The sequence below is a fragment of the Electrophorus electricus genome, chromosome 13 (assembly GCF_041902795.1).
Source record: "Electrophorus electricus isolate QZ-2024a chromosome 13, ASM4190279v1, whole genome shotgun sequence".
In the NCBI taxonomy this organism is placed as follows: domain Eukaryota; kingdom Metazoa; phylum Chordata; class Actinopteri; order Gymnotiformes; family Gymnotidae; genus Electrophorus; species Electrophorus electricus.
In genome coordinates this window covers 8816190-8842500 of record NC_137509.1, presented here as the reverse complement: position 1 = coordinate 8842500, position 26311 = coordinate 8816190, and the positions used below count along the sequence as shown (strand labels likewise).

Below are 26311 nucleotides of genomic sequence, written 5' to 3'. Positions count from 1 at the left end.
GGATCGTTCAGTGCAGCAGCAGACATGTCTTACCTCCATGCTTCAGGTCAGGAACCTTTCTCCTGTTTACCTAGCTAGATTTATTAGCCCTCCAATTGGCGACATTATAACTAGCACACACTGGCTCCTATTATTGCCTCCTGTTTGCCGTAAACACTGTGGAGAGATGGCACGGTCTTTATATCTCTAGGTTGGTGAGACTGCTATGTTTCTTCTGATACCAGGAAAAGACGCCTTTTATCTGGTACATGTGAATGGACCATAAATCTGACCTGAGACCAGTTTCAAGCTTGTGTGATAGGTCTGTCAGGCTGGAGGGACGACAGTGCTGAGGTATTCTCAGAACAGGCACAGAGCGCTGGGAACAGCTACAATTCAGGCAGCGTGGGTCCTACACTACCTCTTCTCACCCCTGCTGTCACAGAGTGACAGAGTGGCTGCGGAGCAGAGGCATGGAGAGAGAGAGAGCAAGAACCAGAATGATCCAGAATGATCCAGAATGACCCAGAATGGTCCAGAAGACCTGGCCATGGAGTGATGGATATGCATCATGCCCTTCATAATGATGGAAATAAAGACTGAAGCTTTAAACAAAACAAACATTACACCATAGATATCAAACTCATGTTCTTGTGTATAGATGGTAGTAGGTAAGTTTTGTGAGTTTAGATATCTAAACAAGCAAATAAGCACAAATTTCAGAAAGATCCCCGGGATACATAGAAATCATTCTGTGAGGTAGGACACACAGGGATTTAGTTTTTTTCCCAGAGGTAATTTAATTAATCTACTAAAACTGTTTAAACAGTCAAGTAACAGATCATTAATCACAGACTGGATGTGCATTTGTGCCTGTTATGTGCCAGGAATGTGATTGGCTTGGCTGGCATCAGTAGTGTAGATGGGGTAAAATTATTGTTTGTTTGTGTGTGTGTGTGTGTTCACTAATTTGCACATTCACTGTAGTGTCAGCTGTGGTTAGGGTTGGTGGTCCTCAATAATATGTGTCTCTCTTAACACTTCTCTGTCTCTCTTCTCCCAACACATCTCTTTCTCCCAATTACATCTCCAACCCTCTCCTGAGAAACACCCAAAACAAGCCCACATTACCATTCTAACACCTAAAAACATCTTATGAAAAATGTTAAATTACTTGCTATAAATTACTCAAAGTCCATACATATAATAGGCTCTCAGTTTAGTCATCTGAGAATCTAACTTACATCAACCTCATCAACAGAAGTTAAGGGCTGTTCTTCACCATATCAGATCGACAATACACTTGAAGATACCATACATTTGAAGGGAGTTTGTAGTTGAGTGTGTGAAAACTCCTACCCACAATGTTTGTCCTCGCATTTTAGTGTGAACTAGACTCTTGCTCTCAAACCTGAGAAACTCCTTTGTAGGCCTGACACAGACTTCTGCATCTCTCTCTCTCTCTCTGTACCACCGCTCTGTGCTCTGGTCATGTAACACCTGCTCTTCTGATCCTGTCAAACACTGTGTAATAGTTGGTGCTTTACACACTAAGCAGCATGTTGAGGTGACTAGGGTTAAAGACCCTGTTAATGACTACAAGTAACAAGCTGCTAGATGGATTTCTGCTGAAAAGAGTCCCCATTTGGCAAAAGCAGTATGATGGTAAAATGCTGAGTTAGAAAGCAAATGATTTATGTATTAGAAGACCTAAACATTTTTCAAAACTTTAAAATGTGCAAATGTTTCAAATGTATGACTTTTAAAATGGTCCAGACCTGGTCAATTATTTTTTAAGCTGAAAGTATAAAGACATTTATTTTTGGTTACAGAATTTAAAATTAGGGCTAGCTTTAGACTTAGAGAAATCTTATCATATAGGTATTTAGATTTATATAATAAATATGTGCCATATGTATGACCTAATGTCCTGAGAAGATATAAATACATGAACAAATGTGTGTGTGTGTGTTTGTGTGTGTGTGTGTGTGTGTGTGTGTGTGTGTGTGTGTGTGTGTGTGTGTGTGTGTGTGTGTGTGTGTGTGCATTTATCAGTTAAGTTCTACTTACCCTGCTGCCTTTTAATGGGATACAGGGACATCCACCCGAACTACAGTCCCGCCCGGCACAGGGCTCATGAGTCTTTGTCCCCTACAGAAAGAGCGAGACAGAGAGAGAGAGAGAGAGAGAGAGAGAGAGAGAGAGAGAGAGAGAGTAAGGGGGAGTGGGGGGCAGTGGAAAGAGAGAGAAAGATTAAAACCAGTTCCCTCTGGCAGGTAACAGAAGCTCCTCCACAGTCTGTGCAAATGGCTTCCTATAAGTCCACAAACATCTGCCCACAGTAAACCGCAAAAGTAGACACGCACTGTCCCAGACAATTATTGACAATTATGACTTACGTTAGAGAATGTTTTACATAATACACATATATATTCAAAATAAAAGGTATAAAGGTAAGACTTACAGCGGGGAAAAAGATCACAGGTGTGGGTGTATGCTCAGAGACCTATGTTTTTCTTAACCCACATACACAGGCATGTGTTGATGAATACACAGTTGCATGGACAGGCTGTGCCACACATGCACACACACAAACCAAGGCATAACTGCTCACAGATGCCAACAGTAACAGCTGCCTGGTATTTTGCATAAAATGCATGACAGATTAATCTGCTACTTTTCCCTCTGGGCGTGACAAGAGATCACAGAGTTGACATTGGCAGGAATGATACAGGTGACACTCTGTTGTAATAGCCTGTGGTGCAGAGGGCATGCCAAAACATGCCCGTGGAAAAACCACAGCCACATCCACAGGCACCTCGTATCTTCCCCACAGTGATGATCCTTACTGCCATGAGTGCCTCATCAATATAATTATTTATCAATGACCCAGAACACCTCTTGCCAGTAAGACAATGGCCTATCCCTCCCTGATCTACATATTCAGACATACTCACTCACAGGCTTCATTGATTTGGTCTTAATTCCCAAATCACCACCATGCTTCACCGTACACAAGACAGTGTAAACATTTTCAGACATAAATGACCAAAACGTGAAAATCTGTTAGATCACATACTGAGCCAGCAATCATCACAAATGTTCTAAACTCACTTACCTGTTTCTACAATAGTCTACTATAATAAACTGCAACAATAGTATATTATATGTTGAGATACTACTTTTTGTGTCGGTTGTAAAAAGCATACTGAAATCATGTGGTAAGAAGGGTACTGATTCTAAACAGTGCAGCAAACGCACGAGTATGTAGTTGTTTTATATCAACCAGTATTAAGGGAGCACAGTCTGCAGATGCAGGCATATGAATTTAGGAGTTTAGGGCCAGCCGCAGGGTCAGAGGCCAGAGAGGGAGCGTTTCAATGCGATTACAGGGATGAAAGGGTATGTGGAAAGGGTGTGATCTGGCGTGATAGGGTCTGGGGCTTGGGGAAGAAGAGAGCAGAAGAGACAGTGGCCTTGGGGTGCAGCGGGAGAGTCAAATAACAACCCCACCCTGCAGTGCTAAAAGAATAATTAAGGCCTGGTTTAACCCACACTACAAAGGCTATGTGTGGGTGAGAGTGTGTGTGGAGTTGATGAAAGTCTTAGTGTGAAGTCTGTCTCTACTTGGTCACCAGTTCAATGGTAAATGTCACAGGATGAAACAAACTACAAATTCACAACCTAGTGCCCCTCAGAGTAAAGGAGATATGGGTTAGACAGTCCTTTTCACATTTGATCTGCTGTGTGGCTCTAATCGCCCTGACAGAAGCAGGTCGAGAGAGAGCGAGAGGGAGGGCAAGACAGAAAGTGTGTGTAGTGAGACGTGTATATGTGTGCATGCACGACAGCACAACATTGAAACAGAAAGGTGTGTGTACATCACAAGCTATCACAAAATGGTCACATGGGCAACATGTCATTATCTTACAGTCACCCCGCCAAATAAGGGTAGTTTACAGTGAAGAAGAAATTAAACAAGAGAAAGGGAGAGAACAGAAGACCTCAGGGAACCATCACCCCAGAGTGGCATGTTGGCACATAGTTGGCAGTGAGCACATGTGAACTAGAATACCCTCGGTGCACCCCAGCAAGAGAGGGGGAGATTGGGGGTGGTGGAAGAGGCATCCTGGGGTGAGGGGTTCTGAGGGGGTAGGGGAGGAGGCGCAGGGGAGGGAGGGTAGGGGAGGAGGCGCAGGGGAAGGAGGTGCTGCACACAGCAGAAAAAAATACATCTACACACATCACCATAGGCTTCTCCTTTTTCCGTGCTTTTCACGGTGAAAAACAGCCTTAAGCCCCTGAAGCCTGGAAGCTTGTACATGCATGTTGCAGTGTGTCTGCATGTGTTTCAAATGGCACTCGTAATCCTCTTCACCTTTACCCCAGTAGTGTATGCATAAAATGTATGGATCACACACCCCTTTTCACTTCTAAAATCCTTTGGGAACAGCATTAAATCTGCTGCATCATTAACATTTTCAGTAGCTTCTCTAGCTGACTTCATCAGGGTAGAACCAGCACAAATGTGTACAAATCTGTATAAATGTCTACAAATGTGTTGAAATGTCTACAAATGTGTATAAAGTTGCAACTTCATCCAGATGGGCTTTTCCAAAATCACTAGTTTAACAGGTGTCCTGAGCTTTGACGTAACAAATTCCACAGACTGACCTATGTAAGCCTGGTCGCGTGTGCGCACAAACACACACTCTCACACACACAGCTGACCTGCTGTGTCCCCACCTACTCGGGGGAGATTTATCTTGCTAAGTGCGGCTCACACCTCTTCCTTTCGACCTGCAGCATCCGCCGCTGCCGTCAATCTCCATGAGTGACAGGAAAGACGATGGAGGGGAAAAGGGAGGGAGATGGAGGGGAAAGTGCACCACCCCTTTTTCAACAGCCCATCTGACCAAGAGCTTATCGACGGTCTATCAACAAGGAGCAGGAATACAGAGAGTTAACTGTGCTATGATGTCAGGCAGGCAAACCTCCTGATGATGGCTCAGGGTCCACCTGCATGGTGCTAAGCAAATGCTCACCAAGGCCACCTGTCTGTCTGTCTGTAGCCTTTTGCACTGTCCTGTAAGACTGATAGCAACGGTGCGAGAAGTTAGTGCAAACATGCTTTCTAGCAGCTGAAGTCGTTGTCGAGGAGCTCTGTGGTCTTGTGGAGATGAGTAAACGTAAGGACTGCCGAGCTAGTCGTGACGATACCTAACAACGCATCTCACCCCCTACCCAGGAGCCTGTGGAGCAGCTCAACAAAGTTCTGGACACAGCAAAACAAACAAACAAACAAACAAACAAACAAACAACAAAAACACCAGGGCTGACTGCTAAACGTGAAGCATTTTTCTCCGACATTCAGATTTTCTTGCTGTTTTATTCACGCCATCCTGCAGATGGGTGTCCACAGCTATGACCCAAAAGGTAACATTTGGTTACAGAGCTGCCTGTAGCCGTGTTCCGGTGACCTGTGGCCATGCATGTGGGCCTCGCTAACAGCTGTGTTTGAACTCTCCATGCACAGTTTACTGTGAGCTGAGTGGGTTCAAGCACCTTCCCTGTTCCCCTCCCAGGAGGGCTGCCTCTCTTGCTGTCTGGGGTGCACTGTAAACAAGACCACCCATAGGCAAAGCGGTGTCTGCCCATCAGCATACGCGTGCGTGAGATAGCATCAGTCAAGCTCTGGCACTAAACAAGCTGACAGCAAGTCCTTTTATCAGATGATCTGATGCACATCAGTTCACTTTGTGAGAGTGTGCAATGGCCAAACATTAAACATGGACACACTGTGAGAGAGTCTATGGAACTCAGAGTCAGAGTCCATTAAGAGATTTATGCCATGATTTACTATAGGTCTGCTCATGTAAAAACTGGACAATACTTGCAAAAACTGTCCACACTGACAGGGTCTACAGGGGTTTGCCTGCTTCAAAATGGCAAAATAGCACATTCTGTCTCTGTGTTTGCCTGAATGAATATCCAGATTGGGGGGATTTCAACAAGCTGACCAGAATCAATAATAGTATTTAAATTATTCTTATTAAAGAACAAAGGATCGCACACATTAAAAAGACAAACCAGAGCAAACAAAATTCGTCTGCCACAATTACTCTCTCTAAACAGATCTACTGAACCTCCCTTGAAAAATTCCAGCTCTCTAAAGTACCAAGTGCAAGAATTGTATGACACATCAAAAGAAAAAAAGAAAAAAGAAGAAAAAAAAGCACATTTAAATGAAGAGGTTTATGGTGTTCCAAGAATGACTGTAACAGCATGCATGCTCCCACTCCACTGTTGACAAAGTACACAGCTGCAGATGGATCTTAGAACTTGTGGACTATCCTCATCGAAAGACTCTCATTTCAGCCAGGAAGAAAAGGCAGAACTTGATCCCAGGGCAATCATGCAAAAGTTTCCTTACTGGACCAAATGCTGCTCATTCTTTACCACCTCAATGGAGAAATCCAGAAATATTAGCAGTTTACTGCCTTGACCGTTGACGGTGCTGCCTCAGTCATTCAGAGGGTCATGCAAGGAACCCTGATCAGGAATGCGTGGGCCAAATTGAGCGCAGTGGCCCGTCAAACAGGGGCTTCTCATCCAGACTGATATCTCACAAAAGCAGAGTAATAAACTCACACGAATACTGACCCTCAAGTCCTTCAGGTACACCCATATATGTCAATGATGACTTCTATATCTACTTTAAAGATTGCCACATTTTGCGTTCACTGTCTTCACTTCTGCAGAAAGCTCAGTCAGCATAGATTGGTTGCTCACAATATTGTCGCTCAGAGATGTAACACGATGTTCCAGTTCTTACATAGTTGGGCCATGTGCATCTACAGGGAGCTGGATATGTGAGATAGCACTCAGACTCCTGCCTCACGGATGCAATGTCCAATTTAAGTGTCAATCTTTGAGTGAATTTTATCATAAATGTCTGCTTTCAATGTTTTCAATGTGTTAGCAGAATCGCTTCTCTGAGACTTGTGACACAATAGTGATTGAAAAACACGGAAAAAGAAAATCCAAAGGCAGGGCTTTGTTTGGGGTGCATGGGTCTGTAAAGAGACATTGGTGAAGTCATCATGGCTACAGCCTAAAATGTATCTGGGCTTCTGAGTGTGTGTGTGAAAATTTATAGTGCGGAATGATTAATTATTGTGTTAGAGGGGTTTTACATACTATGTGTCCGTGTGTGCATGCACATAAATGAGAGAGTATTTTATCCATATAAAGACTCGAAGAAATAATTCATTTAATTTCCATTTCTATACTCCAGAAAATCTACTATAGGCAAGGAATATTTTTATCCTGATATAACTGACTGTCATTATAGTTTGATCACAAAGTTACCTGCTACCATTCCTTCCTTTGTGATCTCTTTTCCTGATAGTAAGCAGTTTTCTTCATCTGTCCGGTATTTCCTTGGGAACTGCTTATTAATTCCACACTTAGTGCCTTGGAGTTCTCTTACGTCGTTCATTGTGAGCTCAATTTGTTTGTAATGTTCAGCTTTGGTGACAATGGTAGCTGTTGTTTGTTTTGGGATTTTGTTTTTCCTTCTAAGTGGTGTGCTTGGTGGAATGTTATAGTTGAGACTAATTCAGTGATATGTTGACTCTATTAACTGTAAAGTCCTTTAAAAGATTTTCTGTATTTCATAATGTACTTTCCTAAATGCCAGAGAAAATGATGTTAAATCTCATGTTGAGCTTGTTTTCTTTTACAACTGATGGTAGTTGACATGTGAAATTGCCAGTGGAATGTTGTAGCTCAAGACTCCAGTGACTGGCGAAACCATGCATGAAACACCAGTTGTACTCATCCCAAGTCCGAGAAGCTCTGCATATCACTGGTGGTTTGCAGTGTGAGCCACCACATGGCGGCCTCCTTTCCCAGGTATGCTTCCACCCACTGTTTCCCTCAACGTGGTCCGGGAAGCTCACATGCCACTGACAGTTGCTCTTTTTCGGATGCTGCCGGAGGTATCCTGGCACACCTGCTCCACACATGGACAATCTAGATAGCACCAATCCGCGAGGATGCCAGAGAGCACTCCATCAAGCGTTCCAACATGGCCGGTGCATTATAAAGCCTGAAATCCATCACTGTGCCTGACATAAGCATCTTCTCTTTGGCATCTGGAGTGAGTGCCACTTGCCAGTACCCGCACTGCAGCTCCAGGGAGCCGAGGCTAAGATGATCCGAGGTGTCCTCGATGTGTGGGAGTGGGTATGAGTGGGGATTTGTAACAGCACTGAGCCACCGACAGTCCGTGCAGAAACACCAGCTATAATCCTGGCACTGCCAGGCGCTGACCCACTCCAGGGTCCAGTGGCAGACGCAACAGTCTTTTTCAAAATGAAGATTACTTGTGTTAATTAATAGGCCTACAATTGGGACTGAAGCATAGTTAGGCTAATGTCTTTTGCATGGTTTCTGCTCATTGTGACGATAGGACTATGAGAGGAGAAAACCAGAGTCTGGCAGTATGGCAGATTATTCTAAACAGTGTCAAGACCAAAATACATCTTATGATGTATTAAGTAACTCAATTTTTTCATTTTACCCACAGCGCTGACATTATTTATTTATTAATTTATTGTACTTAACCCTGTAGCTCTTAAATACACTTATTTGTCTGTTCAACCATTACCTCTAATTCTGTCATCATAAACAATAATATAGTTTCCAGTAGATTGTTAATTTCCAATAGATCTCTTGAGATCTCAGCATGGCTACTGATAACATGTAGCACATTGGTTAACCTCATTTAATATTGCCTTTGCACATGTCAACACAAGTTTTCATTGTAAATCATCCACAAGAAATCCACAAATTACACCGATAAACTGTAATTTACTGGACTAATTTATTTGGGATCTTATTTAATCAGTGCCCAGAGGCCTTATCAAATGAATATTTAACCTAAAACAAACATCTACACATCACAGAGGTAAATATACACTGTGTGCACAATTATTAGGCAAGTTGTATTTTTGAGGATTCGTTTTATTATTGAACAACTTCAGTGCTCACAGTCAATCCAAAATGTTAATAAACCTCAAACCTGAATATATAAGAAAGTAAAAGTGAGGTTTTGGCTTTCTTAGGAGAATATCTATGTGAGTATAATTATTGGGCAACTATTAGTGTGCAGAATTGTTATGCAACTAAATGAAAAATGGAAATTTTCCCATCTCACTTGTTTATTTTCATCTGTTAAAGTGAGAATAATAAACAAACAACTCAACATTTACAAATAAACATTTCTGACATAAAAAACCCAGTGACCTATATAGCCACTTTTCTTTTCAATAACAGTCATAAGCCTTCCAGTCATGGAGTCTGGCAGTTTCTTAACCTGTTGATGAGCAACTTTTTGTGGAGCAGCAACCACACATTGGAAAATATGCATAAAAATTATGATATGACAATAACCCAGTGTATTTAATAGACTAAGCGAAGAAAACAAACTATTCAAGAAAATGTGCATTAAACAAAGTTCTCCATGCAGCTTCCTGAGTCAATACTTTTGAATAGTTGTATGACAGTGAATAAATATTTTGATATGCACGCAGACACAGACACATACTCAGAGAGTGATTATGTCCCAATAAAATCTGATGCTGTGACACATTCACAGTTGGTGAATGCTGGAAGCCGGTGCATGAAAAGACAGAGATAATATTAAATCATGGTATTTACCTGTACTTCTGTCTCATATGCAGAGGAATTCTGGAGGCTGCCACAGGCTAACTTAATCATAAGTGAGAGTCTGAGCATGCTCAGTGCGGGAGGGGGGATGGGTTTGAAACATGCTCTACTTTGGCAAGCCCAAGCACCTGCATACCTCAGGCCAGTGATCTGGCATGCCTGACCTACTCTTTCTGTTTTTGTGTTTTTTTGTGTGTGTGTGTGTGTGTGTGTGTGTGTGTGTGTGTGTGTGTGTGGTATTCTGGTCAAGTCATTTTAATTTACCACTAAATCAAGTTTTCAGTTACTGATATTATAACATTGCTCTAAGCAATGCTGGTATCACAGCAGGTAGCAGGTTAACTCTCTAACACATTACAATATTTCTTCTTTTGTGCTGTGAGTGTCTTAATCAGTCTAATACAGATGACTATTCTGGGTGATCGGACAAGCATAAATATTTTGGGAAAAAACATAAGCATCATCACATCAAAGGGTCACCAAAGTGTTTAATATATCATAAACCATGTTACAGTGACAATACGTAACTATATAATATTTTTCTAGGTGTTGTGCACTTATAGTGTTAGCTACGTGGAGCAGAGCTGTCAGCTTTGCCTTTGCTATGACACCCACCCTGAAAAGACTCCCAGAATAGCACACCCATGGCACTGGAACTGCCAGTCAGAAGAGCGATCATGACCTCAGCGTAACCAGGCTAAGAATCCTCCCCTGTCCTGGGCTCTTGACTCTGCTGGCATTCTTAAATTTAGCTCTGCTAGCCAGTGATCATGGAGCCATCCAACCTCCATCACAGTGTCAGAATACAAGCTTCCTGTTCCCAAGGCTAGAAGATGCCACAATGAGCTATCAACACATGCACAAGTAGATTCATCTTTTGCCAAAAATAATGGGTCAATATTTTCACTTGTCTTGAAAATATAAACACACAAATGATTCAGAAATTCTGTCCTCTGGTATCTGAGATAACTAGAAAGTTTTGGAATTCCAACAAGAATATGTGTGCGGTTAAAGCTGGCAGACAAGCAGACAAGCAGACAGATCAGGCCACGCCTTAGCCTGGTGAAACAGAGCAATTACTTAAACATTCTTTGCATTAATACCCAATTCCAGATAGCATCTTGTGAGTCAACACAAGCTCCAGCCCCATTTGACCATAAACTAGTTTGGCCTATTTATGTCTGATGACTAGGTCAGTGAGGGTTAATATGCCGGACTTGTCCGGAACTATATATCTCCAGGAAACAAATCCCATTAGAATACTCTAACAGTTAGCTGGCCTGTAACACCTGTTCTCGTCAGATACTTAGGTAGACCACTCACTTGAGTCCACTTTCCTACTCAGGACTCTGACAAAATCACCCCACGTTTCATTAAATCCCATTAAAATCCTAAACTAAAGGACTGAAAGTGCACCCATCACAGCTCACCCACCACATTGGATTTGTAGTCTATCCGAGGCTTGGATGCATACAGGCACTGACTGCTCACACTGTGGCCACGTGAGCCACTTCCAGCAGTTCTTGTGTGATGCATTATAAAGTGCAGCATGTCAGTTTTCACTGAAGGTATATAGATATATATGTGGTCAACCATATAGGAATCACAGCCATTTTTATACATTGTGCCCCCATTATGGTTGAAAGGGATGCTTTTAAAATTCCTTTAAAGATTGCTGATTTTCTGTAAAAAAATTATCTGTAACCCAATCCAAGGATTGTTATGTAATCAGATTATTTGCTGTTACTTTTGGATTACTTTTAAACCCATTGACTTCCAAAGAGTTATGTAACACTGTTCTCCTACAATATGGCAGCCAACATTCCAGTAGTGAAAAATAAGATTAAATTAATTAATAAATTAATTAATTTCCTTTTTTTTTTTTTTTTTGTATTCTGATTACGTAACACCATTAAATGTATTCCATTACTATCCAACCCTGGCCGTTCATTTTAATTTGGCTACTGGTTTCTCACTTGTTCCTTGTCCAGTTATGTAACTGCATCCTTACTTCACTGTTTCATTTCAAATCGAGCATTCATTTCCTAATGGACTACACCATACACCGTGCACTGGAGGCACTGGAGGTATCATGAATGTTGGGTTCCAGCCCGAGACAGCGGCGGGCACATACCAGTGTCAAGGCTGCCGGTGTTAACATTACCTACTTATGTTCAATCTCACTGATGAAAGGTGAAACAGAGGCCCCTCCTGGCGGGACTATAATTACCTGCGTTAAGCGGCATGGCGCTAATAACGCTGTTTGAAGTGAGGAGAGGAGCCCTGGGGAAGTTAACCTCCCCTCCAAATGGTACACACCTCCGCAGTGGCAGGGTTGCCAGGTGTCCTTTTTTTATTCTAAAGGGAGGTTTAGTATCTCTGATGATATAACATGATGCTTGAACAAGGTGTTCTGTTCTGTTATGAGAATTGTGGATGAGCTCATGACCACTGAGGGAGCAGAGCACTGAGAGGTGAAGACCAACTTTATGATTTGGGCTCTATTTCATTTGCTCTGCTCAGGCCTGGGTATGGCCGTAACTAGAGAAATCTGGGAAATACCTCTCACCCACTTTCCTTGGTTTATCCTGAGGTGTAGAGCTGTAGATGGACATGGGCCTGCAGCCCTTAACTGCCATATTTTTTTGTGGAATTCTTTGTTCTAGCTGGTAGGATTGTTGAGCTCTCTCTCTGGCTCATTTTGGAGACACATTTCTGAAGGATTAAAAAGTAACCCACAGGAACGTGTTGGTCATGCTCCATGGTGCACACATAAAGTTCAAACCTCAAAGGATTAAGGGGTTTACCCTGCACACACTCAGGCCATTCAGTGCTGGCCAATGAATGACCGAGTACACTGAAGCATAGTGACTGTCCTGCACAGTCATCATAAATACAAAATAAGTACAATGTGTACTAGTAGGACGTCTTTGCAGTATATTTTTCCCTTCTCATGTATGTTACGTAACACAAAGCCACAGCTGTTCTATACTCCAAGGTACTATAGAACTAGATCCTCTGTGTGTGCATGAGTGTGGATGTGTGTGTGGTTTTGTATGCATGTGTATAATGCATACAGTAAAGCAGTGATTGTGAGCAGTGGGTCACTTGTGAGCATTTGTGAGGCACTCACCATTCTCGCAGGCCTGAGCTCGGCCAGCTCGACTATAAATAGAAGCGGATGTCTCGTTGCTCAGGTATCTGCTTTTGGCAGGTGATTCGAGTTGAGGGTGAGACTGAGGGAGGTTTAACAGGCTCTGGGTGTGTGTGTGTGTGTGTGTGTGTGTGTGTGTGTGTGTGTGTGTGTGTGTGTGTGTGTGTGTGTGTGTGTGTGTGTAAGACCACTCAGAAGCATCTACCCATGTGTGTTTGGGCACATGTCTATGTACTCATGTACATAACTTGGATGTAGATAAGTCAACAAATTCCTCACCCCCTAGACTACAAACAGAGTCCTGGCAAAGTAGGTACATGTTCTCTCCCTCTGTTACTCATTCTTACACACACACACACACACACACACACACACACACACACACACACACACACACACACACACACACCCATGCAGCCTCGCAGTCATAGGGGACCACTCTTAGTGGGGCTGACTCAGCTGTTGTTACCTCATCGGGCTCTCATTTGCTCTGCGTCCAAACTCAGACAGTACAGGGCGTGATCCCAGACATCACAAGACCCCATACCAGCCAATCCCTCCCTTGGGAACCTGAGCATGTGCTCTGGGAAGAAAGCACGTTGCTACTTGCACGCAGCCACACCCCTGGCCCTGCAGGGGGCGACGTGGTGGGCGGAAGTAAACTCTGTGTTTGCTCACAAATAAGAGGAGAAATTCCAACCTTTGACACACACACACACACACACACACACACACACACACACACACACACACACACACACACACACACACCCTGATTAAGGATCTCCCTCATCTTAACAGGTGGTTATCATCTAGCCAGTCTAATTTTTATTAGCCTTCCTACCCTCGCTTCAAAAACAGAGTAAGAAAAAGAACTTCATCCATTCCTACCCAGCCCCTTGTTCTAAGATCCCAGTGTCCCTCATAACAATGTCCCCTTTCATGAGTCTGTGAGAGGGCTGTGGTTCAGCTAAAAGATCACCCTGTCTGACATGTCTTTTGTTAGGGACGAACTCCTCTTCTCTCTCTCTCTCTCTCTCTCTCTCTCTCTCTCTCTCTCTCTCTCTCTCTCTCTCTCTCTCTCTCGCTTTATCATGGGCAGGGTGAATGCCTAACAACAGAGTTACCTACACACCATTAAGCCAGTCTGCCTTTGATGGCAGCCAGTGAAAAACGCCCAAGGCGTAGCATAGAGAGAGGTGGGGTGGGTGGGGAGAAAAGAGGGTGGTGTAGAGTTAGAGGTGGAAAGAAAAGAGAAGAAAAGAAGGGAATCTTACAGAGGACGAAAAAGTCCCTTCCTGAAAACCAGTGGAGTGTCTGATGTTGATGCTCTTGGCAGGTTTGTGCTTCTCGATGTTACTGGTTTTCATTTTCCCACATAAGTGTTGTAGGTTAAGGCGCTCGGTGGACATTGTCAGGGATGGGCAGATGTAACAGTCAAGCTTAATTATGATAAATGGGACAGACAGCACAAAGGAAGAGAGACGTTTACATATTTACCAGTCAGGATTTCACAGCTAATGCAAGACAGACCGAAAGAAAGGAATCAAGAAGATTAAAGTAAAAAAGAGAAAACTAACTTCTGTTCTCCCTGGTGATACTCCTCCAGAAAGCATTGCTTTCACCACTTAGTAAAGCAAGTGATCTACACAAGCGCAGGGTGTGTGTGACAGAGGCTCAGTCCCTGTCATAACTAGCATGCAGAATAATTTTGCAGCCTGGAGGTGTATTCACTAGGACAGGTTTTGGGTGCCCCCCAGAGCAGGCATAGCTTTCATTATTCCGAAACCATCAGGTTGGTCTGGGACGCTCCCGCCACTCAGTGTGTTGAGCACAGCTACAACCACAACCCCCTTCCCCTCCTGGATTCTTTATTTTCCCCGTCACAGGCAAGTTTATACCCATTGCAGTGAGTCTAAGATCCGCTGCTCTCATCCCTGTCAACTGGAAAAGTCTAACGACGGGATCTATGGTATCTATGACAGGATCTTTGCATGAACCAGCATAGATCTCAGTGGGTTTTGTAGTAAATATTGTGAAACTTCTTAATAAAATTAGGTTACCAAAGAATATGACTGGTTCACTGACAGAGCAAAAATTCTGTACACACACACACACCTCTCAACTGAGCAAATGGTTATAAAGAACTGACACAGCAAGCAGGTCATATTTGTACAGTTCGTGTACACCAGATGGTAATGTGAGAATGACAGTCAACAGGTCATAAATTCTCTTTCTACTTCTATTTCTCTGTCATGAAGTATTGATATATGATTGATTTTGGAAAACTGCAGTATTATTGTTATATTTCACATAACAAACAACAAACTTTATAACCATTCCTATTTAGGTTCAAGACATACAGTATAAAGTACAACTACTATGTGGTATTATAACATCAAATTTAATTTATGAGTTTTCACAATGGTAAAGACATCAGTGGCAGTGATGAAGTCAATTTAACACACTGCTTTCCTCATTTTGGATAATGTTTATTATAACCCTTTATATATTTTTAGAGAGCTCAGAGATTAGTTTGAAATGTAAATCTTAATTCATACAATGTGCATGTGTGTGTGTGCGTGTGTGTCTGTGTGTGCGCATGTCTATGTGTGTATGTACGTTTGTGCATGCATGTACATGTGCATGTGCATAGCTCACACTGCCAGTTACCTGACAGTTTTTCACACACCCCAAACCAGATGTGGCAGTCTGCTGGAGGTCAGAGGTCGATAGCCAGAGCCACATACAGACGTTGCATGAGGGAGGCTGCAGCAGGCTGAGAGATGGATGATGGCAGTCAGGAAGCAAAGATTCATGAAACCAGGTGTTCACTCCTAATAAGGAGGCCTCTCCTTCTCACTTATTGTCACTACTACTCAATAGATTTGGCCATTCATCAGCTATCTAGTTCTTCCTTATCCTTCCTATCTCTTAGGTAGGTGTGCTAATACCAGTCTCTCAAAAGATTTCACGACACAAATGTTTGGGCAATGGGCCTGTAGTCGTTTAGTGCTGTGATGGTTGCTATTTTTGGGATGGGTATTTTTGTGGAGTGTTTAAAGCAGGAGGGTACATCACTCTGTTGAAGATCTGTGTTAAAGACAGGTGCAAATAGGTCAAGACAATCCTTCAGACAGGAGGGTGGAACAGCATTGGTGCCCGGGCCTTCTCTCTGGAAGAGTTGGTGTTCATCACAGATCTTCACAGATCTTCAGTGCAGGCTGAGTGGCAATCAGTGCTGGGTGGGAGGTGCTGATGTCTGTGCTAGGGGTGTGAATCTGAGTTGTGTGATGTTGTAGTTTCGACACTGTGGCACAAGAAAACCCCAGGTTGGCAGTTTTTGAAATACTGACTCTGCCTTGTCTAGCACTGATGACTGTGCCTCGTTCAAAGTCACTTAGATCTCTCTCTTCCCATTCCAATGAGGAGTCACACTGAAACTGATCCACAGAATGCCCCGGATGCGAAAGGGCAGGTGTCTCTAATAAAGTGACCATTCACTGTATGTATGTATATGTAATAAAAATGTCAGTGTAGTACACAAAAAGTACATTTCAGAAGTGCTTCAGAAGTATAGGTAGATGTTTTATCCTGATCTTTCAGCATTGTGACTTTGAAAGACACACATTGAAAGCCAGACCTACACCTGTCCAATTAGAGAGTGGACATGAAGCCCCACTGTCCACTTAACTGTCCACTTACAGAGTGGACACAAAGCCCAACTGTTCATTCCAAAGCTCCACTGTCATCGCTTTTGAATGAACAGTTTGGCCCTGGTTGTCTGTCATTGCGTTGCAATGGTCCCAAGTGGAGGAAGAACTGTTCCCCTCAGCCTCACCCTACACTTACGTAGTGCTCCGCCAACTCCACCGGCAAAAGGCAAGAAGGAAACAGCCAGGCAGCAACACGACCAGAAAGAAGCCACTTCCTAAATAAAGAATGTGTGCAGGTTAAGACCTTTGCCAACGTGAGAGATCAAAGGGCTGAGGCCATGGAGAGAGTAGTTCGGGTACATGGTGGAGATGGAATTGAGAAAAGGTTGGGAGTGCGGGGAGAAAAGCAGAGTGACACGATGTTATGGGGGCCAGATTGTCACGTACATGAGCAGGCGTGTCTGTTCTTGGCTACGGGCAATTGGCTCTGTTGCTCAGTCATGGCTGGATGACAGACATCCCTGGTTGATGGGTCCAGAATGCAGCTAGGAGAGGAGCTAACCAAGGCAGGGCTGAGGCCAGCTTTGAGCTGCACGATGAGGCAAGTGTTTGCACTGCCCCAGGCTGTACCATACCATTCCGAAGAAAGGAAACTCATGCTTGAATTAGTAGGACTATAGTACTGAGAACAAGGATCATGACAGATAGGAAGAAAGAAAGAGAAAGAGAGTAGGGGAAAATATATATATTGAAAGAAACATAAGAGAAAGGTTACATTATGCCTGGGTAAAAACCAGGGGTTTACAAAAATGGATTTAGTCCATCAGTGTTTGTATAGCACCTCTGCTTTTTTTTGTTTGTTTGTTTTTTTCAGGTTCAGATGTTGTATGTGGTGCCTGTATCCTTTTCCCAGTGACTCATCACTCTCTCACCCTCAACCACCAACCGAGTCCTAGACCACTAACCATTTCTTCAAACCACGTAAATCCTGTGGCTGACCATGTTTCTCTGCCAGCCACAGAGCTACCAAGAGCACTCTGTCTGGGGCCATGCAGTGCCACACTGTGATGGCTCACCCGTTACAGATGGAAATACTCTTGAAAGTAAGATGACATTCCACACTGTAATCTCATAATCATTATTTCATCTGCTAGCCGACATGCTGGAGCAGATAAGCAAAAAATATGTCACGCTCTATATATCAGAGCACTGATATATAGCACTGATATATAGCACTGCACTATATATCAACTTAGACATGATATATCAACTTAGCATGGATCTAAAAGCCCCTTTGATGTGTTAAGTAAATACATCTTGGAGAACATTCAGTGTCTTTGATGGTCAGCTGTGACCACACTGCTGCTCACTCAGTGGCCGTGATGACTGGCCAGAATCACCCACAGAGTCATTATAATGATAATTTATGTGATTTTGATTTATGTTCTGACACGGATGCCACATGACTGCATACTCCACACTCTGTGAATGTGGATATTACACCATGTTTTATGAGAATTAGAAATGGAGATTTTTATCAGCAAGGTATAGATGAAACTGCAGTTCAGATTGGGCCCCTTCTGTGATCATCTGTAGATGAACTTTCATGACATTCTGAGAACAGCTGTGTATCTTCATCCCTAATTTCCAAATTATGATCCCAGATTAGGGAAAAAGTCATACCTTGACTTAGACTTCATTCTTAGCAATCCTGGTCTTGGGATTCCAATGTGTGTGTGAACCTGCTTGCCTATTCAACCCCCACTCCCCCCAGGGCATCCGGGATGGGAGGCAGTAGAATGACGGACGGTCTGAAATGGAATGGCAGAACGGATGGCTGGCTAATAGCGAGGGCTTCCCACTCGTGCATGTCACACAGGTGTGCCGACAGTGGGACCGACGGTGGTGCTGAGAGGAATTCTCCCCAGCAGGAGGAGGGGGAGGCTGAGTGTGCACTGGCCTGGGAGAACGCCACTCACAGGCAGAGACAGCTCTGGGACTGCTAGTAACCCTCTCGGCTGGTGGGTGTTTTCTTTTCCACGTCCCTTCACACACGTGCACGCCACCCTCGGGGTTTCTGCTCCACTCTCAGGCCTTCCCACTCTGGTTCTGTGGTCCTACTGCTCCATTCCTCTCTCCCTTCCTTCTTCAGTAGGAGGAAAGCAATGCTAGTACCAGTGTAAGAAGCAGGATGTTACATATGACGAAAGGTTGGTGAAGAACAAATCCCTATCATGCATGGGTCCTCCGTGATCAGGAAAAGAAGGGACGGACTGAAAATGAGGACAGAAGTAGGGACAGATGCCCTAGTAGGGATGAAATGCTTTTGATACATTGGTACATCATAGCCTGCAGGTAGCTGGTTTTAAAGGAAGATAAGTTGAAATTGCATGTTTGGGGGGTTGGGAAGGATCTGTAGGCATATACATGTGTTTGCTTATGTGTGTTCATGTGTGCGTGTGAGGCTTTTCCCCCAGGAATGAAGCATTTCAGCAAAGTGAAACTTGTCTCATTCATGGAGATTAAAGACTCATCATGCTCTCTGCTAATATCACTATGACGAAAAGACAGAAGACAGAGAGACATCAAACATTCCATAAGCCAGCTATACACCGGGAGCTTTGTGAGAGGCAGACAGTGGGGTGGAACACTCCCAGGTATGCCATCAAGGAAGGACGGGAAGAGGTGATATTTGTGCTGCTCAGGGATTCACCATTCACATTTCTTATGTTATCTTGATTTCTTAAGATAATTTCATCACAGAAAGCTAATAGTAACACATTAATGCAGACTACAAGCTGATCAAGGGTGTACCTTATATAAATAACGTATGGACGAAATGATAGTTAAAACACACAGGACTCAGGCAAGAGACTATTTGTCATCTGTTCACCAGAGCGGACATGTTTCACGCCACACTGGGATGGGATGTTCCATTCTTCCAGCTATGAAGATACTGAGGTTGTAAATATTCTTCTCTCTTACTACACATATACACACACTTCTATCAAATGCATGCACACATGCACACACACACACACACACACACACACACACACACACACACACACACACACAAACACACACACATACACACACATTCCTAAGAGTTCAAATCTCCACAGTAACTCCACAATCCAGCCCTACCCTACATATATCATTAAAAGCATTAGCTCCTACTGCCTAGCTGATAATGAGGGGGATGAGAATGAATGCAAACTCCCTTTACACACACACACACACAAACACACACACACACACATACACACACACACACACACACACACACACACATACATACACACACACATACACACACACACACACACACACACGCACACACACAAACACACATAGCCCACATCGCCCAGAAAGAGAATATAAGAGTGCAGAAGAAAGGATGAGTGAGAGCCTCAAAACCAGATGGTGAGAAACGGTGTGTGAGAGAAAGGCCATGCCCATTAATGGCACTTCCTGCAGATACGGCACTCATAAAGAGGCCATGCTTTGTGGACGGGCATCTTATGGCCAGTAATGACTGAAATCTGGTCTGATTGTTCTCTTTTTCTGTGCATATGAAGGGTGCATATTGTGAGCATGACTGAGCCGTTTAAATTAGTATAAATCAATCCCACTGCTCTCTTCCTGCCTGTCAAATTAGGGCAACAGGTGTGACCACCAGAGACTTAGAGGTAGAAGAGAGAGACGGCAAGATTCAGGAAAACAGAAAGCAATCGGCGACAGAGAAGCAGAGGAAGACATTGTGGGTGATAAGTGAATTATATGGCCTGACAGGAATGTCCAAATCTGACCTTTGACCTCTATAGACAGCTGGACGCTGAGGCCCTGTTAAGACGCCAAACGGCAGGGTAAAAAAAAAACAAGGCTATGGAGTGTTGTACGGATGGTTGAGCAGAGCTGAGTGGACACAGCGCACCCCCGACACACCACACAACACCAGCACCCCCTCCCCAATGAGGCCTTTAGAATGATAAATGGATGCTTTCCTTAGTTACAGAAAAACATTACATTACAATGATCCTCTCTGCCACCAGGCACCATGGGGGTCGGTTAGAGAGCCACCATATACAGCCAAGCATAATCTTACACCCCATGGAGTCACATAAGGACAAAAACATTGTACTGAGGCCACACACACACACACACACAAATAGGGATACTTCTACCCACCCACTCCATTTTAACCACTACAAAAGCCCAGTGAAAGTCTAATCGAGGCTTTTCCATTGTCCTGTTCAGCCGGGGGGTGGGGGGGAGGGTTGAGTGGAGACCATTTCACCTTGAACATTTGATATAGGAGGCTGAAGTGCACTAAGGCCTGAAAACAATATGAATATGAAATGCGGATGTGACTAAACTTCATCTTTGCCCAGGAAGCTGATCATCAGTACTGGTGACTCAGAAAGCCTAGTACATGCTGTTCAGCCTGATGATGATGATGATGATGAAGGAATGCCTTCGAGATTTTCTAAAATAATCAAGTGAAATATTTGGGTGATCACCTCTAACACACTGGTAAAAACATGCAAGTGAGGCAGCATGCATAAACTTTTGATGAGATCTATAATACGTGCAGGAATGCAGACAATAACTGGTTCAGGCTGGGATAGGAGCAGTCACAGTAGCATTACTTAGCAGCTTCAAGCTTCACCAAATCCTTCCAACCACAGAAAGGAGCAGCAACTAAAATGCTCTCCAACTAACCGTCAGCCTTACGGTTAGATAAGTGCATACATGCTGAGTTTCAAACAAGGCTCGATCAACCAAGGTGGGACTGAATGTGCATTCCACTTACAGCTAAAGGTTGACGTACAATGGTGATTCAAAGCAGAGGTAGAGCAGGTTTCAGTCCAGTAAGGCAAAAAGGTCATGACCCTGCTTATTTTCCCTCCAGTGCTTAGACCTTCGGCATGACCGACCCTTAAAGGTCAGCACTCCTATGCTCCCATATATCAAGCATCATAAAGAGAGGGTTATCTTGGATCAGCTCTTGCCTCTCGAAAGATATGCAATTCGTAGGATTCAAGAAAACACTCATTATGTCTCAGTACCCTTTACGTGTGTTAATGCATAAAAGGTACAGGCATTCAGTTGATAGCAACTGGTAAATTATACTGGTTAGTTAGGTATTTTCATATAGCGCCTTTTCATAAACACAAGGTCACTTTACAGTTAACTCACTCACAGCTTTTACACCCAGTCACAAGCAACAGCCAGTTGTCCACACCGTACTCTCAACCAAAAACCAAGCGCACACACACACACACACACAGAATACTCTCAACCAAAAACCAAGCACACACACACACAGAATACTCTCAACCAAAAACCAAGCGCACACACACACACAGAATACTCTCAACCAAAAACCAAGCACACACACACACAGAATACTCTCAACCAAAAACCAAGCACACATACACACACACAGAATACTCTCAACCAAAAACCAAGCACACACACACACACAGAATACTCTCAACCAAAAACCAAGCACACACACACACAGAATACTCTCAACCAAAAACCAAGCACACACACACACACACACACACAGAATACTCTCAACCAAAAACCAAGCACACACACATACAGAATACTCTCAACCAAAAACCAAGCGCACACACACACAGAATACTCTCAACCAAAAACCAAGCACACACACACACACACAGAATACTCTCAACCAAAAACCAAGCACACACACACACACAGAATACTCTCAACCAAAAACCAGGCACACACACACACACACAGAATACTCTCAACCAAAAACCAAGCACACACACACACACAGAATACTCTCAACCAAAAACCAAGCGCACACACACACACACACACACAGAATACTCTCAACCAAAAACCAAGCACACACACACACAGAATACTCTCAACCAAAAACCAAGCACACACACACACACACAGAATACTCTCAACCAAAAACCAAGCACACACACACACACACACACAGAATACTCTCAACCAAAAACCAAGCACACACACACACACAGAATACTCTCAACCAAAAACCAAGCACACACACACACACACAGAATACTCTCAACCAGATACTTCAGTCCCCTGGCAGACTGCATCAGGTGCAGGGAGAGGAGAGAAGACAACACCCAGGACAGAAAACCATCCACACAATGATTCACACAAACACACACTGGGACAACTTTACTAGACATGCACACATACACAATTTATTTGGGATAGCCAATTCATCTCCTCTATGATTTTGGACTGTGGGAGGAAACTGGAGACCTTGGAGGACACCCACACACACACACACACACAGGGAGAACATGGAAACTTCAGATAGAGACTCAAACCAGAGACCTTACTGCTGAGAGGCAAATGTAATAACCATCAAGTTAGATCTCAGATATGTGTAAAAGTGTGTAAAATATGTTTACCACTTAAATTTAATATATTTACAGATATTTTATTACAATATCTGATGGTCTTAGGATACAAAAATTACAGACTGCGTTTGAACGCAAACTGACGTGAGTGCTAGGATTTTACAAAGGCCTCTTACTTTCAGAGGCTTAACGGCAGATTGGGAAGAAAATGTGCAATTTTCTTCAATCTGGGCTCCTGACCTGGATTTCTTGAACAGGAGTATGTCCATGTGACCATTGGAGAATAATCTTGGCATAGCTCCAGCAGGCTGAAGGAAATGACCCAGAATACTACCTATTCAATGACCTAGGGATTAACCATGTCACATAGCCACTCCTACAGATACCTAGTTAAATAACACTCAAAAATATTATCCTTTCCCCAGCCAAAGATAATTAATAACCATCCAATGTAAACAGTAGCTAAACCATTTTGACATTACTGAGGATTTTTTCCTTTTCACCTTGAAACATTCATTTCACACTTGCTATGACCTGTTTATTCACAATCGATTAAACTTATTGTCATTGCTTAATACAAGGCAACAAAATGCAGACTTCACATATCCCAGCTTCTTTTTAGAACCTGGGGTCAAAGTGCAGGGTCAGCCTCTGGAGCTGAGAGTTTTAAGGGCTTTGTTCAAGGGCCTAACCATGGTGGCAAAGCAGAGTCAGTATTTGAACCCCCAACCTTCCAATTGATAGCTCAAAGGCCTACCTAGTAGACGACCACTACCCAACTTGTGCTCAACCTGAGAACATGTTTCAATCTGTTGCCATGGGTTACATTAAACAGTTGTGTTAAACAATAGCTAGATTATACAGTAGATACGTTAAACAGTCTTATCTCTTTGAATCGATATGCTTAACTGAAATGCATTCCATTAAATAGAGTGAAATGTTCAGCATCTAAGATGTTATAAAGTGAATTCTCCTATTGCAGTCTGAAACCATAAACTTAAACCTTAAACCATAAACCATTCAAATAGTTGGAGGGGAAATATGTGGAAAAAGCAAATTAGTTAAATTAGTTAATAGGTTAAAATAGAACTTTATTTTACCTTTAGTGCAAATGTGAGGCCCTGACTAAATCATGTGTATGCTGAATTCCGTATCTTGATCCTGAGTTAAGTTACTCACTTATGCTTGATGACCAAAGCAGAAAGCTTAAGTATTGTGTCTTCTCAAATTAATCATAATAACTGTAATAAGAGTAAGACAATAACTGCAGTGCCAGGGTGCATTCCACTGAATACAGGAGGACAGTATAAGCAAGAACCAGCCTCATTGGCAGGTAAACACAGATAAACACAAACACAGGTAAACAGTGCCTCACTGCATCTTCTGCTTTATTTAACTAGTACAAAAACTCAGAGTGAGAAGTGGATTCTATATTCTTGTCACAAGGCGGCACCTTCATGACACATGAAGTCAAGGACTGTCTATTCTCCTCTCTGACTCACTTTTGGTAATTTGTCCTGGGTTTCCTCAAGTCAGAGGTGCTCTCTCTTGACCTCATGTGAACCATGGGAAAAAGAAACAGTCACTATGGAAGCCTAACTGGCCAAACATGAGGCAAGTTTGGCTCAAGGGGAATAAAAACATTATGTTGCTCTGAACAAAGTGTAATTGTGTCCTGAGCATCTATGTCAAAGTTCTACTCTTGGATGTGCGTCATGCTGTAAGAACATGGACACAGTAGGGGTAGGGGCAGTATGGACACAGTAGGGGCAGTATGGGGAATGGCCACTAGCAGGCCAAGTGGACAGAAAAAAGCCGGGACTGGCGCTTCTTCACGCCACTGTGGGAAATGCTGGAGAAATATGGCGATCTACTGTGACACAATCTTTAGCTGCCTAAACAATCCCCCCGACAACAGGCAATGCACACATGCACAAACACACACACACACACACACACACACACCATTGTAAATGCTGAGCACTTAATCTTTCCTATCCTGACTTAAAATTGAGCTGTTAAAGGTTCACTGTTAAAGGCCCCATATCTTTAATTTTTCTTTATTTTACATTTTTCTTGATGTCCACTTACAATGCTTATTTGGCTTTTTCGTTGTCTACAGAGCTAGTCACTTGTACCTAACCTGTAGTTTCATTTTCATCCTGACAGAAAACATTAAAGTGTACTATTCCATCAGAACCCAAGAACAAGGCTTGGTGCCTGAACCTCAGAATCAGTAGGTTCGTATATATATGGTTATATTACTGTTTCGCTCTCCTTTTGCCATTAGATTCAGCATGGAGTAGCACAGTCTGTCACAGAGAGATGTTAGTCATGCATGGTTATTAAATTACTGGGCTCACATCCAGACTGTTCTCAACTGAGCCAGTTTTGTATGTAGTACTTTAAAAGTGTAAAATGTGCTCTGTGGTACCGTAGGACTGAAGCCCTCATGCAGTCAGGCGTCTAATGTAAGGAAATTCGAAGTCTTGAGATGCATGACAGACCAACAGACAGTCCTGGTGGGCAAAGTATAAGGCTTGTGTTACGTCTAGCAATGTTACAATGTTACTGCATGTCCCCTCACATTACCACAGGAAGTTCAGTGGAATAAACCACTCAGTGTAACACTCAGTGTACTGTTATATGTCAATGAACACATGAGATGTTAAGTGTTCTGAAGAAAGATGGCATCTGTATGTTCAATGAAACAGAACAAAGCTCTTAGTTTTGGTTTCAATTCCTCACTGTTCATTTTGTGTCAGTCACACTGTGATTGTGTCAGGTAGATTGTAAAACTATGCAAAGCCAATATTTACTGTTAATTTTTGTGTTTGTGCCTTTGTAACTGCTGGGCTGTGCTGTGAATGGATGTCTTCAATTAATTTAGAAATTCCAAGGCAGAATAACAGGAGTGAAACATGGCCGTGTTTTGATAGAGATCAGGCAAAGTTTCCAAAATCTTTTCTCATCCATCTTCTCCTGCCGTTTGTTCTACTGTTCTTCTCAATGAAGCTTAATGACTGTTACTGAAGGCAAATGTTGAGCATGTTTCTACACAGGTCCAGTTGTGTCTGACAACAGTAGAAAATATCTCCTGGTGCAGCAGATACTGTTCCAGATGAAATATCCAATATCCAAGTAAATGTTGTGAAACTATAATGTTGGTAAAGGGAAAGATAACGGAGGTGATTTTGAGATTATGCTATTGCGACAGCTGCCTTTTGTTTGTTGTTTTATGTCACTCATCTTTCTCAGTTACGCACAAATTCAGAGGACACATAGAAAACAAAACAAACATGACTGGTCAAAAGTGCTGGGCCATTGCTCAGCAATGTCGCACATCAGTGCATCCTTTTGTCCTCTGACTCTACATAAAGGAAATTGTTCAATTACAA

At 43.0% G+C, this 26311-nt stretch overlaps 1 protein-coding gene across 3 annotated transcripts in view; it reads right to left on the bottom strand.

The window, feature by feature from the left end:
- Positions 1 to 26311, bottom strand: part of col4a6 (collagen, type IV, alpha 6) — an 86726-nt gene that overhangs the window by 46301 nt on the left and 14114 nt on the right. For 2 of the 3 annotated variants that reach the window (XM_081695002.1, XM_081695003.1), the window contains exons 1-2: positions 9706 to 9798; positions 2050 to 2130 (exon numbers count right to left, since the gene is read on the bottom strand). In XM_081695002.1, coding sequence (XP_081551128.1) covers positions 2050 to 2130; positions 9706 to 9783 — 159 coding nt within the window. In that variant the 5' untranslated portion in view covers positions 9784 to 9798. Of the gene's footprint in view, positions 1 to 2049; positions 2131 to 9705; positions 9799 to 26311 lie in introns of those variants that run through there. The other variant, XM_027008733.3, reaches the window with a different exon arrangement.